Genomic DNA, 15,548 nt, shown 5'->3' with positions numbered 1-15,548 from the left:
GATTACAAAAACTTTCAATTTGTTTTTACAATAATAGTCTAAGAACTCCATTAGTTTACTCTGGGTGCTCTTATATGCTGGTATTGAAGGGAACAAACAAAAAAGCAGATCTACTTGCTAGGGAATGGACAAAAAAAAAACATTCATAGACCCACAATATTTACTTAGCGTAGCAAGAAATACAGCTAAAAGAACGATATCGGACTAGGTAAAACGAATAAAACGTAAACATTGGTACGAGTAGATGGAACAAATCGAAATTTTAATCAAGGTCAAATATAGTTAATGTAGTAGATTTAGGGGAAGGTACAAATATATTAACAATATCTTCTTCGATCAATTATGCCATTTTATAACTGAAAATTAAGAAAAAAAGCTACAGGCTGGATAAACTCTCTTTAAATAAAGAGGAAATACAATTTATATGCTTTTGAACACGAATAAATGGGTCTTAAAATTATACAGCTTGTATGTATGAACCTTCGAAGCAGAGATCCAAACATCTACTAGATATGAATAGGAATGATCTAGAAATTATTGTAGGTCATAACAGGACACTGTCGCCTCGCTGAAGATAAAACGGCAGAACACTTTCTGTGCAACTGATCAGGGTTGATTAAAATAAGGCTCAATATACTTGAGCATTATGCACTCGAGCCCTACGACTTCGTATATGTCACCAAAGGCCATAATAGACTATGTTAAAAAGGCTGGTCTGAAAGTATAACCTAGAGATGAGCCACAAAAGACCTCTTAAGTCGAGTGGAAGAGTGGTTAACCGCCAACTCATACTGAACCATAGACATATAATACAAATAAACTGATTGCTGTAATATACTCACGTTCCCCCAGTTTGACAGAGAAAACTAACGCAAAGCAGTCCCGGCATCTCTTTCTAATGATCCAGGTTTATCGACCACATAAACTAAGTGACCAATGATAAGGTCACCTGGTCGATAAATCCGGATCATAAGATAGAGATGCAGGGCCTGCTTTGCGTCAGTTTTCTCTGTCGCAGTAGTGAAACAGGCTGGTATTGCAAGATCACTCTATCTTGTATTATATATCTATGTATTGAACCTAGCCTAACCTAACCCCTTGAAATATAAGCCGTAATTCAGAAGGTTTACTTTTTTGGACGTAATGAGTAGGTAAGTATCTTCTTATGTTTGTGCCACACTTTATTAAATGACTTTCAAGTATGAGTGTATTAGCTCAACTTAATAAGTAGGTAGGTATCTTCTGATCTCTGTACTACACTTTATTGGATGTGTTTGCTATGTCTTGGATCACTCGCTTATGTGTCACACTCTATTGAATGTGTTTGCTACGTCTAGGGAAATGGCTGAGCATTTTTTATTGTCTTTAAGAGACCTCTTCATAATATTTATTCTGTGACTTATTTGATCCATTGTTAAATATCGTTTCTGAATACAAACTGATACGGTGAAATAATTTATTTTTGATTAAATCTTGACTTAATCTTATTAGAAGTATCTTCTCAAATAGTTTGAAGATAATTGGTAACAGATATTGGTCTGTATAATTATACATTATTTATCGGTTATCCCAGTTTAATGATTATAATTATTATTCTAACCCGAATGCTACATTTATGAGGTTTGTGCGTTTTATTATTGCCTTATTAGGTCATTTTTGCACTATTTACCAAGATAAATCCCGTGCTCTTTTTGAATGTATATAATTGTAGCCTAAGTTAAAAGTATTAATTACGTTTGCCAAGGCTAGAGGTACATGAGAACACCTTTTGCATATAAGACAAATAATCGACAAGTCAAGAGAATTTTATATCCCGTTCTACATCTGCTTAATAGATTATCGCAAGAAGTTTGACAAAGTAAAAGGGTATCATTAATGGCTGATATTCAAAAAAGTGAGCATGCCAAAATACCGGATTTTCCTTATAACTGAGTTATACAACGATACCAAGGATTAGTAAAAGTGCTTGACAACTCCCAAATAAATTCTACCCAGAACAAGGTGTGGCAAGTTTGTATACTATCTCCATAACTGTTTAATATCTACGGAAAACATATTATCAGGAGAGTGCTTAAAGAGTAGAAAGAAGGCATTTCAATAAATGGCCAATAAATAAATAATCTACGCTTCGCGGACGATATAGCTTTCCTTGTCAACAACCAAGAAGAACTGATTGAGCTCATACAGCTGGTTGAAAATGAGAATATCAGGTTTAGTCTGGTATTAAATATAACAAAGACAAAAATCATGATAATGGACAGGACACACAATAATCACTCACTTCCATTGGCGAGACAATGAAGCAGTAAAAAGCCTACAACCTAACAAATTTTTGCAATTATATGGATCTTAATAAAACTTGTTGCATTCGAGTCGTAAGCATGTCAAGAAGTTTTTTGAACAAAAATAATGATGTGGAAAGATCAAAGGAACCCAGGTTGTCTTGGGTTCCTGGTGCCTCGCACAGTATGGCCGACATAAATTTAGTTTTCAGCGACGCCAAAAACCAAAATAACGAATTTTCACTAATTTTGTATCGAATTTACACAAAACTCTAAGAAACGAGGTCTGTCCTTAGCACCGGGTGCCTCGGACACTATCGACGACATAATATTAGTGTTCAGAGACCTCAAAAACCACTAAGTAACAAGTTTGCACTGATGGAAGATAAGGAAAGTCCTGGACACGGTTAACAAGTTTAAACTGATTTTGTAATAAATGTATACAAAACTCTGGGAGACTAGGCCGTAGTCTGTAGTTTTCTCGCATAGCATCGCCGTCATGATATTAGTGTTCAGCGACAAAAACCCCTGAGCTCTGATTTGTATCGAATTTCGACAAAACTCCAGAAGATGAGACAAAAGTGCACCAAGTGTTTCGAAGACCATCACCGTCATGATAGTCGTGTTCAGTGACCCCAAAAATCGCCAAGTAGTAATACTGGACTTATTTCCGTCAATTACTTTAGAATTACAAATGTATCATTTTTCATCACTTTCAAAAGCACTTTGGAGAATGCATTTTTCTTGTTCAATAATGCAATTTTCATTTCCACATCATCATTTTTATTGACAAAATATTCTGACACTCTTACGAATCAAATGCTTGAAAATTTCATGGAGATCCCTACAACTGCAAAAATATTGGTTGGTTTATTACTTTATTGCCTCACCTAATAGCCAAAATTGAGCGGTATAATGTTGTAAACTTATTCTTGTATCTAGTATTATTGATCACAAACACAGGGACGTTCCAGGAGAAGATACAACGTAGATGTGTTTTAGGTAAGATCGCTATGAACAAGAGGAGCTACATATGGAAACACCACAATATTTCAAAAACACTTAAAATGTGATTGGTCATTAATATTTCCAGTACTGATGTGAATCTGAAACATTAAGGCAATCAGAAAGAAAAAAGATATACGCCACTGAAATGTTCTGCTGGAGAAGAATGTTGCGAATTACATATATGCTGACCGTAGAACAAATAATTTTATTCTAAAAAAACTAAGGATCTGCAAAAGAACCTCCGAAAAAATCCAACTACAACAATTAAGATATTTTGGACATGTCATGAGGCCGGCAATAGATAGTATGGAGAGACTCATACTTCAAGGGAAAGTAGAAGGCCGAAGACCACGAGAAAGATCTCTAACGAGATGTGTGGACCAGATCGCAGGAAGTGACAAAAGACCAATGTATGATGTAAGAAATGATCTGAGACGTAAATCTATGAAGACGAATCATACAGAATATCCCGACGACTAGTACAGTCCCTCCAGGGGGTTAAGATAGAAGAGATAGATTATTTTTGACTACCTTGTTTACTTTCATTGTAGTGTAGGTTCTGTTATTCCCTATTCAATAATGTGCTAATTGTATTATATTCTTAAGGCTTTTTTTTTGGGGTGTAGGTTTTGTTATTCCTTGTTTAATAATGTGCTAATTATAACTTTTGTCGGCTTTATCATTATTTTCAATAGCATGATTTTTGAATATATTCTCTTTGGATTTATGAAGCAGACATATTTATTTTTTGTTTGTCGGCACGTGCTCACGTTTGATGTTCTAATTAAATTGGTGGGATCACTTAAGTTAGTCTTTTATACACACGTCATATTAATAGTGTTATTGTATTTATTATATTATCATAAAATTTTTTATAATTCATATGAAGGTGGTCTAATTCTAATTTTGTTACTTGGTCAAAATAAAAAATAAAAAAAGATTTTATTAAAACGCTTATCAACGGAGTAAAATACCATTACTGAAAAACAATTGCTACTTCATATAAAAATGTTTGAGTAACTTTAAAACAAGCTGATAAAAATAGATCTCTATTTATTTTTTCTATGGACATAGTATTGTAATTTTTGTATATATTAATATTTTACAAATAAATCAGACCCAAATGTCGAACAGTACAAATTTTCAAGGATCAAAATACCTGTAATTTAAAACTGCATCTTTTCCCCAATAAAAAAGCAATTTAGCAGGTGTACAAATATAGACGTGCTCCTCGAGTTAAATACCGGAACACAGCTGGTGGCTTCCCATGTTGATAGGAATTTCACTTCTCTAGGCAACAATCCAAGGAAAATATTGTGCTAATGGTTTTTATGTAATAAATCATATTATGCGAAGCTTGCAAGTGAGCAAACAGAAAATATTTGTTGTTTTTAATATATGTATAAATTTTTGTAGAATTAAACATTTCTAGAGATTTTTAATTCTATAAAATAGGGAAAAATATTTCAAAAATAATTGGGCAGTAAATTATCTACGTACAATAAAATTTAAGAATGGGATTTTTTACTAGGAGGATAAATATTATACTAAATAAAATGACGTGAACCTCCAAAAACATTAATTATCAATAACTAATTACTATTTAAATGGGAATAAGCCACAATTAAAGGTTAAAGTACGTTTATTGACGTTTCAATTTCCACTTCGGAAATCGTTCTCAAAATACAAACATTAGTAAATTTACTAATGTTTGTATTTTGAGAACGATTTCCGAAGTGGAAATTGAAACGTCAATAAACGTACTTTAACTTTACTTTAATTTACTTTAGTAAATTTACTAATGTTTGTATTTTGAGAACGATTTCCGAAGTGGAAATTGAAACGTCAATAAACGTACTTTAACCTTTAATTGTGGCTTATTCCCATTTAAATAGTGATTACTTTAAAATGCCACAAGAAAATAGTTTCAGAACAATATTATCAATAACTATTGAAAACACATATAGACGGTTTTATCTCTTTCCTCACATTATAAGATATTGTGTTTTAATAGTATATAGCCTAAGTGGTCTCTTTTCTAGTATTCGACTAAAATATGATGAAAACATTCATTGTTTTACTTTTTTCATGTCTTTCACAATATTTTAAACATGTTTTTCTAGGATATATTAGTTATTAGATGTATTTGATGTTTCGATTTTTAAATTAAAAAATGTATAAAAAACAAAAGAAATTATAATATATTCTATTACATTGTTTAATAACGGTTTTTACTGTTTTTTAAGATAATCTACTACACGTTTTTCAAATTTATTTTAACACATGAAAGGAAACCTAGTCGTCTGTATGTATTGCTTATATTTCGTGTAAATTCTTTCGTAACCGATTCTGTATACCATTTTTAAAATATTTTTCTTATAATCCAGAGTAATAAGATATTACCGTGACTTTGATCACGCGAGGTATATGACAAATTTTTTTGAATTTTATAAACTTCGACAACCCAAACTCTTATTTTCCATGCAGTTAATTCGGTAGACATTTTAAATTATTAATAATTTATGGCCAAAATTCATTATTTCAAGAACTTTTGTCTACCAGTAAAATGTAAAGAATATAATGAATTTGGAGTAATTATTTGATAAAGCACGTTTAAAGCTTTAAAATGGCGAATCATAAATTATGTTTATAATTTACTAATTCATAATAAATGTTAATTATGTACTAATTTTATGTAATTACATTCATAAAATAAATGTACAATAACTACCGTAAAAATAAACCACCAACCGATTGCTATTGATATTGCGTGGAAAGTTGGGCCTTATTATGTTAAAAATTTTAGAGTGAGTCAGTCGCTTTGAGTTTGAATAAGTGTGCATGTTTATCCCAAACAAAAATTTAAAACAAAAGTTAAAAAAAATCCATTTCCAAAGCTGCAAAACTGGTTTGCAAAATCATTGCAATTTTTTGCTTATGAGCATTACGAACTTTTTGCCAATGGTCGGGAAATTTTTCTTTTCATATTTAATATATAATGTATATATATAAATAAAAATGAATCGTCAAAATGTTTGTGTGCGCGCGTTTGTAGAACGACTGCACCAAGTTAGATAATTAGTTTTTTGAGATAATTTAGATAAAAGATAATTTTCAGAAAGTTGTACAGAAAGATGTAAAAAACAGTTTTCCCGTTTTCTGTCATTTAAAATCGCAATATGAATAATAGGTGGCGCCATTCTATGATTAACAAAGGAAGCTACGATTAACAAAATAAATATCAATATTGATAAAATCACATAACGACATAGCTGTATTTGTAATAACGATGATGTTTCAATATATCGGATGGGGAGATATGTAAATGAGGCGGTTTGGAGAATCTCTTCATTTTCCATACACAAACTTCTGCCTCTGTAGATAATTTTTATATTCTAGCTAAGTGTTTATTAAAACAAAATAAAATAAAATAAAATAGAATAAAATTAAATAAAGTAGAATAAAGTAAAATAAAAGAGAACAAAATGGAATAAAATACAATAAAATGCAATGAAATGGAGTAAAATGAAATTAAGTAGAAAAAAAAATAGAAGACAATAGAAGAAAATGGAAGAGAATAGAAAAAAATACAATAAAATAGAATAAAATAAAATAAAATCAAATAATTAAACATAAATTACAATAAAATGGAATCAAATAAAATAAAAATATTAAAATAGATTCAAATAGAATAAAATCCAATAAATTAGACTAAAGTAGAAAATAGATTAAAATAAAATAAAACATATTAAAATAAAATTTGAAGAATATTAGTAGACCCGTAGTGTGCTAATTCAATTGATTGGTTTGTCTCTTATTTTATTTATTATTTATCAAGACTGGATATATATATATATATATATATATATATATTTCTAAAGTATTCAACTAGTGAATTCAGAGGTTTAATCGGTCATTCAGGTTGGCAAATAAAAAAAGAAGTCAACAAGTTCATAAGTTTATTGAAGACGTTTGGCTTTATATTTCTAAAGCTTCATCAGTTCTCTAAAATATAACAAATGACATTGAGTTTATAAGAAATACAGATATAGTTCCTGAATGACCGATTAAACCTCTGAATTCACTAGTTGAATACTTTAGAAATATAAATTGACGGTCGTAGTCTTTACAATATATATATATATATATATATATATATATATATATATATATATATATATATATATATATATATATATATATATATATATACTTCAAAGAAAATTTATGGCGCATCAATAATGTTTGACAGTAAATGTTATTTATTTTCTTTGTGACTTTATGAAAAAAAACAACAGTTCAACACTCAAGCATTATTAGATCTGATGTAATTTACTTCCTTGATGCTTCGGGAGGGACAGAAAAAAACATGACGAATTTTATTCTCATTTGCAATGATCAATTCGCAGTAAATCTAGCATTGGCGATATCTAGAATATCTGCAACTTTATTAGAAGGCGAAGGAACTGCTCATTTTGCCTTGAAATTACCACTAAAGATAAAAATCAATGAAACACCAAATTGCCACATCGCCAAACATAGCGCAATTGCGAAGACTTTCGAGGTATGCAAATTAATCGTTTGGGACGAATGTACATTGGCCCACAAGAGGTCATTACAGAAGTTGTCAGAACTTTGAAAGATATTTTGTGGAGCCATGATTCTACTGCCAGAGTCTTCTTTATTTATTAATTTTTCCCCAATTAACTGCTGTGGACAAACTTAACCCATGCTTAACATCATACAATATGCAAAGACGTTACGCAAAGACGCTCATGAGAGTGTTTTGCAACAAGATTAAAGTGCAATTGTGCTGTCGAAGCAGTTGTTAGATATTGGAAATGGTAAAGTCGCTATTTCAAACCTCCACTGGATTTATTTCATTACTCGAGATCCACGTTCAAGACTAAAGGAGAGTATATATATATATATATATATATATATATATATATATATATATATATATATATATATATATATATATCAATCAGTTGGTAAAACTTTGAAAATTTACAATGCAATTGCTCCTAGATTTTATGCTCTCCCAAAAATTCATAAACCCACTCTGTCTATGAGACCAATAGTGTCCTCAATAGGTACACCTAATGGCCCCATAGCAAGTTTTTTAACTAATATTCTCACAGAAACATACAATAATAACAATGAGTTTTGCATTCAGGACTCGTTCAGTTTCAGTTCCTTTATTAATAACTTAAAATTACCCATTAACTATAAGCTCGTTAGTTTTGATGTAGTGTCTCTGTTCACTAATTTACTATTACACACAATATTGGTTAGCGTTGAGAAACACTGGGATGACATATCAATGCACACAACCCTTAACTTAGATAATATCAAAAAACTCATTTCTTTTGTTTTTGACTCTAATGTGTTTATTTTTAATGACTGTTACTACAAACAAGTCTTTGGTACTCCAATGGGTTCCACTATTTCACCAATACTGTGCAATTATGTCTTAGATGACTTGATTGAAGATTGTTTGCAACAAATCAATTTTGAAATACCGTTCATAAAGAGATATGTGGATGACTTAATCTTGGCACTACCTGCAGACTCCATACATTCTACGTTAAATGTGTTCAACCAACAAAACCCACACTTGCAATTCACGTGCGAGGAGGAGCGGGAGGGATCTTTGCCTTTCCTTGACATGAGATTGCATAGATGTGAGGATAATGTTGTGAAAACACAATGGTATAGAAAACCCATATGTAGCAATAGATTCATAAGCTACCACTCTCACCATCCTCCGAGGATGAAAACTAATTTAGTCCTAGCGATGAAAGAACGTGTCAAAAGGTTATCTCATCCGGATTATCTCCAACATGATCTCAACCTCTTACGTAATATTTTTGTTGAAAATTCATATCCTCTAAGACTGATTAATAAATTAATTTTTAATGTTCCCTTTGTTAATAGAAACAACAGACTTACTATGTCACAATCAGTGCCCTCAGCACAAAATAATTCAACTTCAACAAGTGTGTATTTTTATGCCCTTCCATATATTCCAAAACTAACCGTTGAACTCACTAAGATTTTTAAAGACTTTAAGAATATCAAAATAGCTAACAAGAACATCAAAACCATACGTCAGCTGTATAGCAAAATAAAACAACCCCTAACCACTCTAGAGACTACAGATGTTGTTTATTGCATTCAATGTACTGAATGTCCATCCACGTACATTGGTGAAACTGGAAGGAATCTGTCTAGCCGTATTATTTCTCATAAGAGTGATTGTAGATTAAACAAACCTACTTGTGCTTTGGCAGAGCATACTATCGATCTAGACCATAAGATAGATTTCAACAATGTAAAAATATTAGCCAGAGAGAAAAATAAATTTAAGAGAACTTTCTTAGAGATGGTACATATCATCAAGAGTGATAATAACAATCTTAATAAGAGATCTGAGATCCAGAATCTTAGCAAAATTTACAATTTTATATTGACTTTTGACTGAGCTATTTTGCATCTCAGAGTTTTCTTTGTTCTTTTCTTTTGTTAAATATTTCAGTATTAATTGAATACTTGTGATCAAACTTCAGTTACTAATTTAGATTTGTTTTGTTTGAGTTATTATTTTTTCTAAACCTATTTACTAAATACTATTTTCTTTCGATTGCTTATGTCATGAATAACATTTTGAACTTCCCGCTTATTTTTAAGTTGGTAATACAGTTGGTAGTACTCAAAATTCATAAACAGTATCTTGTGAGACGTTAATTTCAAAGTTGTTTTTTGTATTTTCTCCTAACTATTTAAACAATAATTGTCCACCCACGTTCTCTTTCTGCTCGTGAAATGTGACTGAAATCAAGCCTGCAGCTACGACTGTTTTAACATGTCGTCCTTAATTTTGTTTTTAACTTTTAACGTATTTAGAAATTTTAAAGTGTTTTTTTAACAGTAATTTTTAAAGTGTAATTGCAACTTCAGTATATCATGTTATTTAACGTTGTTGTTTCTGCCACGAATCTTACATTCGGGTAAGTTTTTTATACTTTTTATAGCCTTTTTTTTGGCACCATTCAAACTGTTTAAAACATAGTAATTTTCTTTGTAGACCTTGATAAAGGTGGCAAAAAACCACCGAAAGCTTGGATTCAGAATAAATAGTACGCCTTAGCAAAGCTCTGTTTTTATTGACTACCACACCCAAAAGAAAAGAGTATTTACATATATATATATATATATATATATATATAGGGTTTGTAGTTATTTATTAGCCTTTAAGGTTTGTTGAGCTTTCTAGTTTATTTAACTCTTTATCAAAATACTTCAAATAAAAAAAAATTTATTATACAATGAACTATGTATTGTTGTTATTTAAAGGATTACGCTTCTGAGGAAGCTGCTATAAAATTAACAATATAACTTGATGACATTTTATTTACTTTGCTTTTCTTTTTCCTTCCTTCTAAAATGTCGTTGATATTGTTGATTTTATAGTAGCATCCTCGCAAGTGTAAGCGTGTAAATATACAACAACTTCATTGTACAGCTTTCATTTTCTTTTAAATTTGTAAGTAATATGCTTTAATAAATAGTTAAATAAACTCGAAAGCTGAACAAACCTTAAATGAGCCTCAAGTAAGTTGTCGTTCCATCGTTTATGTGGTCTTCTTATTGATCGTCTTCCTATTGGGAAACCGTCTCTTGTCATCTTTACTACTCTATTTGTTATTCGGCTTATACGATCGTTCAATTCTCCTTTTTTATTTTTTACCCAGTCTTTGATGTTCTCCACCTTGCATCTACGTTATATATATATATATATATATATATATATATATATATATATATATATATATATATATATATATATATATGTACTTTTAGCTCTGTTTCGTAGTATATTACTATTACTATATTACTTATTACTATACTATCAAGTGCTTTTACTGTTTCTAACGTCATTTTTGCTGTTTTTGTGTTTCTGCCGCGTATGTTATTATTGGTCTGATGACTGTTCCGGCATTTCCATTTCTCCATATTGTTTCACTTAGACAATGTGTGGCTCTGTTTTCTCTAATCCCTTGATCTTCCACTTATGTTTCGAGCTTTTTGTAGCTAGATAATGTGATGCCTAGATATTTAAACTTTATCACTTGTTCTATTATCTGCAGCATACGTTGTAAATCATCTTCACTCCGAGGGAGTAGTATTGCGTTGTCTGCATGGCAGATTATTTTAAGTTGTTTTCCCCCCATTTTGTATACTTTTTTAGTTCTTACATTTTTTATTATTTCATCCATAATGAGGTTGAACCATTGAGGACTCACGAAATCTCTCTGTCTTATCCCATTGCCAGGCTTCGATCGGGTCAGTTAATTTTCTTCTACTTTGTCTTTTATTGTGTTGTTTTGTAGATATTTTTAATCGTTTTTTAATATATATATATATATATATATATATATATATATATATATATATATATATATATATATATGGGCATATATATATATATATATATATATATATATATATATATATGCCCTCAGCACAAAATATTTCTGCTCCAACAAGTGTGTATTTTTATGCCCTTCCATATATTCCGAAACTAACCGTTGAACTCACTAAGATTTTTAAAGACTTTAAGAATATCAAAATAGCTAACAAGAACATCAAAACCATACGTCAGCTGTATAGCAAAATAAAACAACCCCTAACCACTCTAGAGACTACAGATGTTGTTTATTGCATTCAATGTACTGAATGTCCATCCACGTACATTGGTGAAACTGGAAGGAATCTGTCTAGCCGTATTATTTCTCATAAGAGTGATTGTAGATTAAACAAACCTACTTGTGCTTTGGCAGAGCATACTATCGATCTAGACCATAAGATAGATTTCAACAATGTAAAAATATTAGCCAGAGAGAAAAATAAATTCAAGAGAACTTTCTTAGAGATGGTACATATCAGCAAGAGTGATAATAACAATCTTAATAAGAGATCTGAGATCCAGAATCTTAGCAAAATTTACAATTTTATATTGACTTTTGACTGAGCTATTTTGCATCTCAGAGTTTTCTTTGGTTCTTTCCTTTTTTTGAAATTTCATTATTAATTGAATATTTACGATCAAACTGCAATTACTAATTCAGTTTTGTTTTGTTTTGAGTTGTTTTTTCTAAACCTATTTACTAAATACTATTTTCTTTCGATTGCTTATGTTATAATTTACATTTTTAATTTCCCGCTTAATTTCAAGTTGGTAATACAGTTGGCAGTACTAAAAATTCACTAACAGTATTCTGTTAGACGTTATTTTCAAAGTTGTTTTTTGTATTTTCTCCAAACTATTTAAACAATAATTATCCACTCACTTTCTCTTTCTGCTCGTGAAATGTGACTGAAATCAAGCCTGCAACGACGACTGTTTCAACATGTCGTCCTTCATTTTGTTTTTAACTTTTAACGTTTTTAGTAATTTTTAAAGTGTTTTTTAACAGTAACATTTTTAAGTTTAGTTGCAACCTCAGTTTTATCATGTTATTTAACGTTGTTGTTTATGCCACGAATCTTACATTCGGGTAAGTTTTTTATAGTTTTTTACAGCCTTTTTGGCACCATTCAGTTTGTTACAACATAGTAATTTTCTTTGTAGACCTTGATAAAGGTGGCAAAAAACCACCGAAAGCTTGGATTCAGAATAAATAGTACGCCTTAGCAAAGCTCTATTTTTTATTGACTACCACACCCAAAAAGAAAAAAGTATTTACATATATTTTTTCCAAACTAGTCAAAAAACTTTGGACTACTTTATATATATATATATATATATATATATATATATATATATATATATACATAATCAACATTGTTATTTTGTTTTGACGAATTGATTTCTAATCCGGAAAATTCGAATATTACGTTTTCAAAAAATTCTGAAATCAAAATTATGATAATGAGGTTTTTGTTTATGATAAACTTCATCGTTAACATTAATCCGTTAAAGATAGCATGTTCATAATTTTTATTTCAGGATTTTTTGAAAACGTTTTCAGAAAACGTCTAATCGAAAAGTTACAATAAGATAAAAATTTAAATTTATTTACGACTAATTATAGTTTAATTATATCTTAAAAAATATGTGTTCCTTTTTAAACTTGAATCATCCTGTATATCAATAATGCCATTGTCAACAAAATGTAGCACTAGCGATTATAGGAACCTTTAGCTTTAAAATTGAATGACGAATTGCTGACAGATTACTTTGTGAATACACTGTGATGCTTATAAATTGTCCCAACTATACATAAATTAAGTTACTAGTTTTGGAGGACATAGTTTGGCTCTAGAAATATGAAATTAAATGAAGCAAAAAAATTAATCTTTATTTATGGTTGGCCAATAAGTACCATAACAGGATCGCTCTTATATACTGTAAAAGTAGACATTATAAATTCTAGTAAACCAATTGATGTCATTCTACAGTATAATGATATACCAAATATTATCACTGTTGAAAAAAATTAACAAAATAATGAAAAATATTTTACAAGACCTGGAATCCTTTATATTTAATTTTTCGGTAAAAAAGTAAATAAAATACTTCAAATCAAAAGTGATCACTTGGTTAAAACTAAGTCAAAATTTGTGTGTATAAACGTTCGATAAATAATATCAAAAATTTTACCCAACCAATATTTTTGTTTATACAAGTTATTAGTTTCACTTAAGCGATTGCTGAGGCTCGTAACCGATTAACATCATGCCCACAAAATTTAAAGGCACAATAGAGATTAATATACCTCGTACTGAAATACTTTATTCTTTTTTTTTTTATTAACCATGTAGCATTTTTTAAGTACTGATTTAAACGCCAAAATTCTATGTTAATGTTATTTTAAGCAATACATGACATATAAACTAATTTGAATTTTTCTATATTAAATACATTGTACATTTTGATTATTTTTATTTAACTATGTTTATTATTTTGTAGGTTCTGGTGGTATGCTTGGTGAAATTACAATGGTTCAACTGTATAAAGTAGCTCTTACTGCTGGTAAAGCACACAAAGACCATAAACACCATCACGCACATCAATTTGATCACAACGGAAGGGCCATAACCACCCCAGCGCCAACTACACCGGCAAGCAGAGCAGCCTTACCTCAGCATCCACTTCTGACTTCCGGACAACTTAATAAAAATATTCGACTTAATTTTGCAGGAGGCGACCAGCCACAATTGGTACCAGGTCAACAATTTGATGCCCAGTTTGCCAATGGTCAATTTGTGGGTAACTTGGTTACGCAACAGTTACTGCAAACACAACAAAAGTTGCAGCCCCAATCGCAATTACAACCTCAACCACAACCTCAATCGCAACTACAACCCCAAGCTCTATTTTTACCAGCCCCACCCCAATCTTCCAATAATGATGTAGGATCCTTTTCACGACAATATGTTAGTTTTGGAAACTCTCCAATAGTTGACAATGATTTTAATCATGCTTTGGGGACTAACGCAGCCCCTTCTTACGATGCTGCGCTAGAAACTCACAATGTTTTTAAAAGGCATAGTAGTAGTCATAGTAACAAAAAAGTTTCTATTAAGCAAAAAAAGAGACAGACAATAGGCGGCAGCTTCTTTGATGATTCTATCTTAGATAACCGCGGTGCGTCTTATAATTTCGACCAAAGTCTTTTATATGGTTTAGCCGGTATAGGACAAAATGAGCAAATTTCCGAAAAACAAAAAGAAACAGAAGACGAAAGGGAGCCGGCAGAAGCAGAAGTTAAAGCAGTTCTTAATGTATGTACAGGGTGTGACGAAGAACCATTCGGAAAGGCATTAATTTTTGGTTGGAGGACTGTACCTAAGAAGCTATATTCTGGTGCCTTTTACACGCCTGCTGTGTCTGAATGCAAAGTGTTTTAAAATTTATAGAAACATTTTTGTAAATACGTCATTTTAACTCACTGCCATCGAAACGTTAGACAGTATAATTCTTAGTATTATTAATTTAGTATTTATACTTTGTTATTTTTTTATTAAATGTTAATAAAATTATATCTGCCAGAACAAAGTGTTCTTATTACATAAAATAAATTATTAATAAATGGGCAAAAAAGGGTGAAATATGAAAAAACCTTTAACTTAAATAATATACTGTGAAGATGTTTACGAAAGTATTACATTCTTTATTAAATAAATATTAAAATATAATTTATACATGAAACCCATAATAAACATGTTTATAAATTATTTGGAATATCA

At 30.5% G+C, this 15,548-nt stretch overlaps 2 protein-coding genes across 2 annotated transcripts in view; one reads left to right on the top strand and one right to left on the bottom strand.

Moving 5' to 3' along the window:
* b6 (pentraxin-related protein b6) overlaps positions 1-15,357 on the top strand; it is a 135,877-nt gene extending 120,520 nt beyond the window's left edge. The window contains exon 6 of the mRNA XM_072534869.1: positions 14,269-15,357. Coding sequence (XP_072390970.1) covers positions 14,269-15,209 — 941 coding nt within the window. The 3' untranslated portion in view covers positions 15,210-15,357. The remainder of the gene's footprint in view (positions 1-14,268) is intronic.
* LOC140443550 (coiled-coil domain-containing protein AGAP005037) overlaps positions 1-15,548 on the bottom strand; it is a 1,206,743-nt gene that overhangs the window by 633,405 nt on the left and 557,790 nt on the right. The gene's annotated exons all lie outside the window — the stretch shown is intronic.

The sequence above is a fragment of the Diabrotica undecimpunctata genome, chromosome 6 (assembly GCF_040954645.1).
Source record: "Diabrotica undecimpunctata isolate CICGRU chromosome 6, icDiaUnde3, whole genome shotgun sequence".
Taxonomy (NCBI): Eukaryota; Metazoa; Arthropoda; class Insecta; order Coleoptera; family Chrysomelidae; genus Diabrotica; species Diabrotica undecimpunctata.
This window is presented reverse-complemented; position numbering and strand designations above follow the sequence as displayed.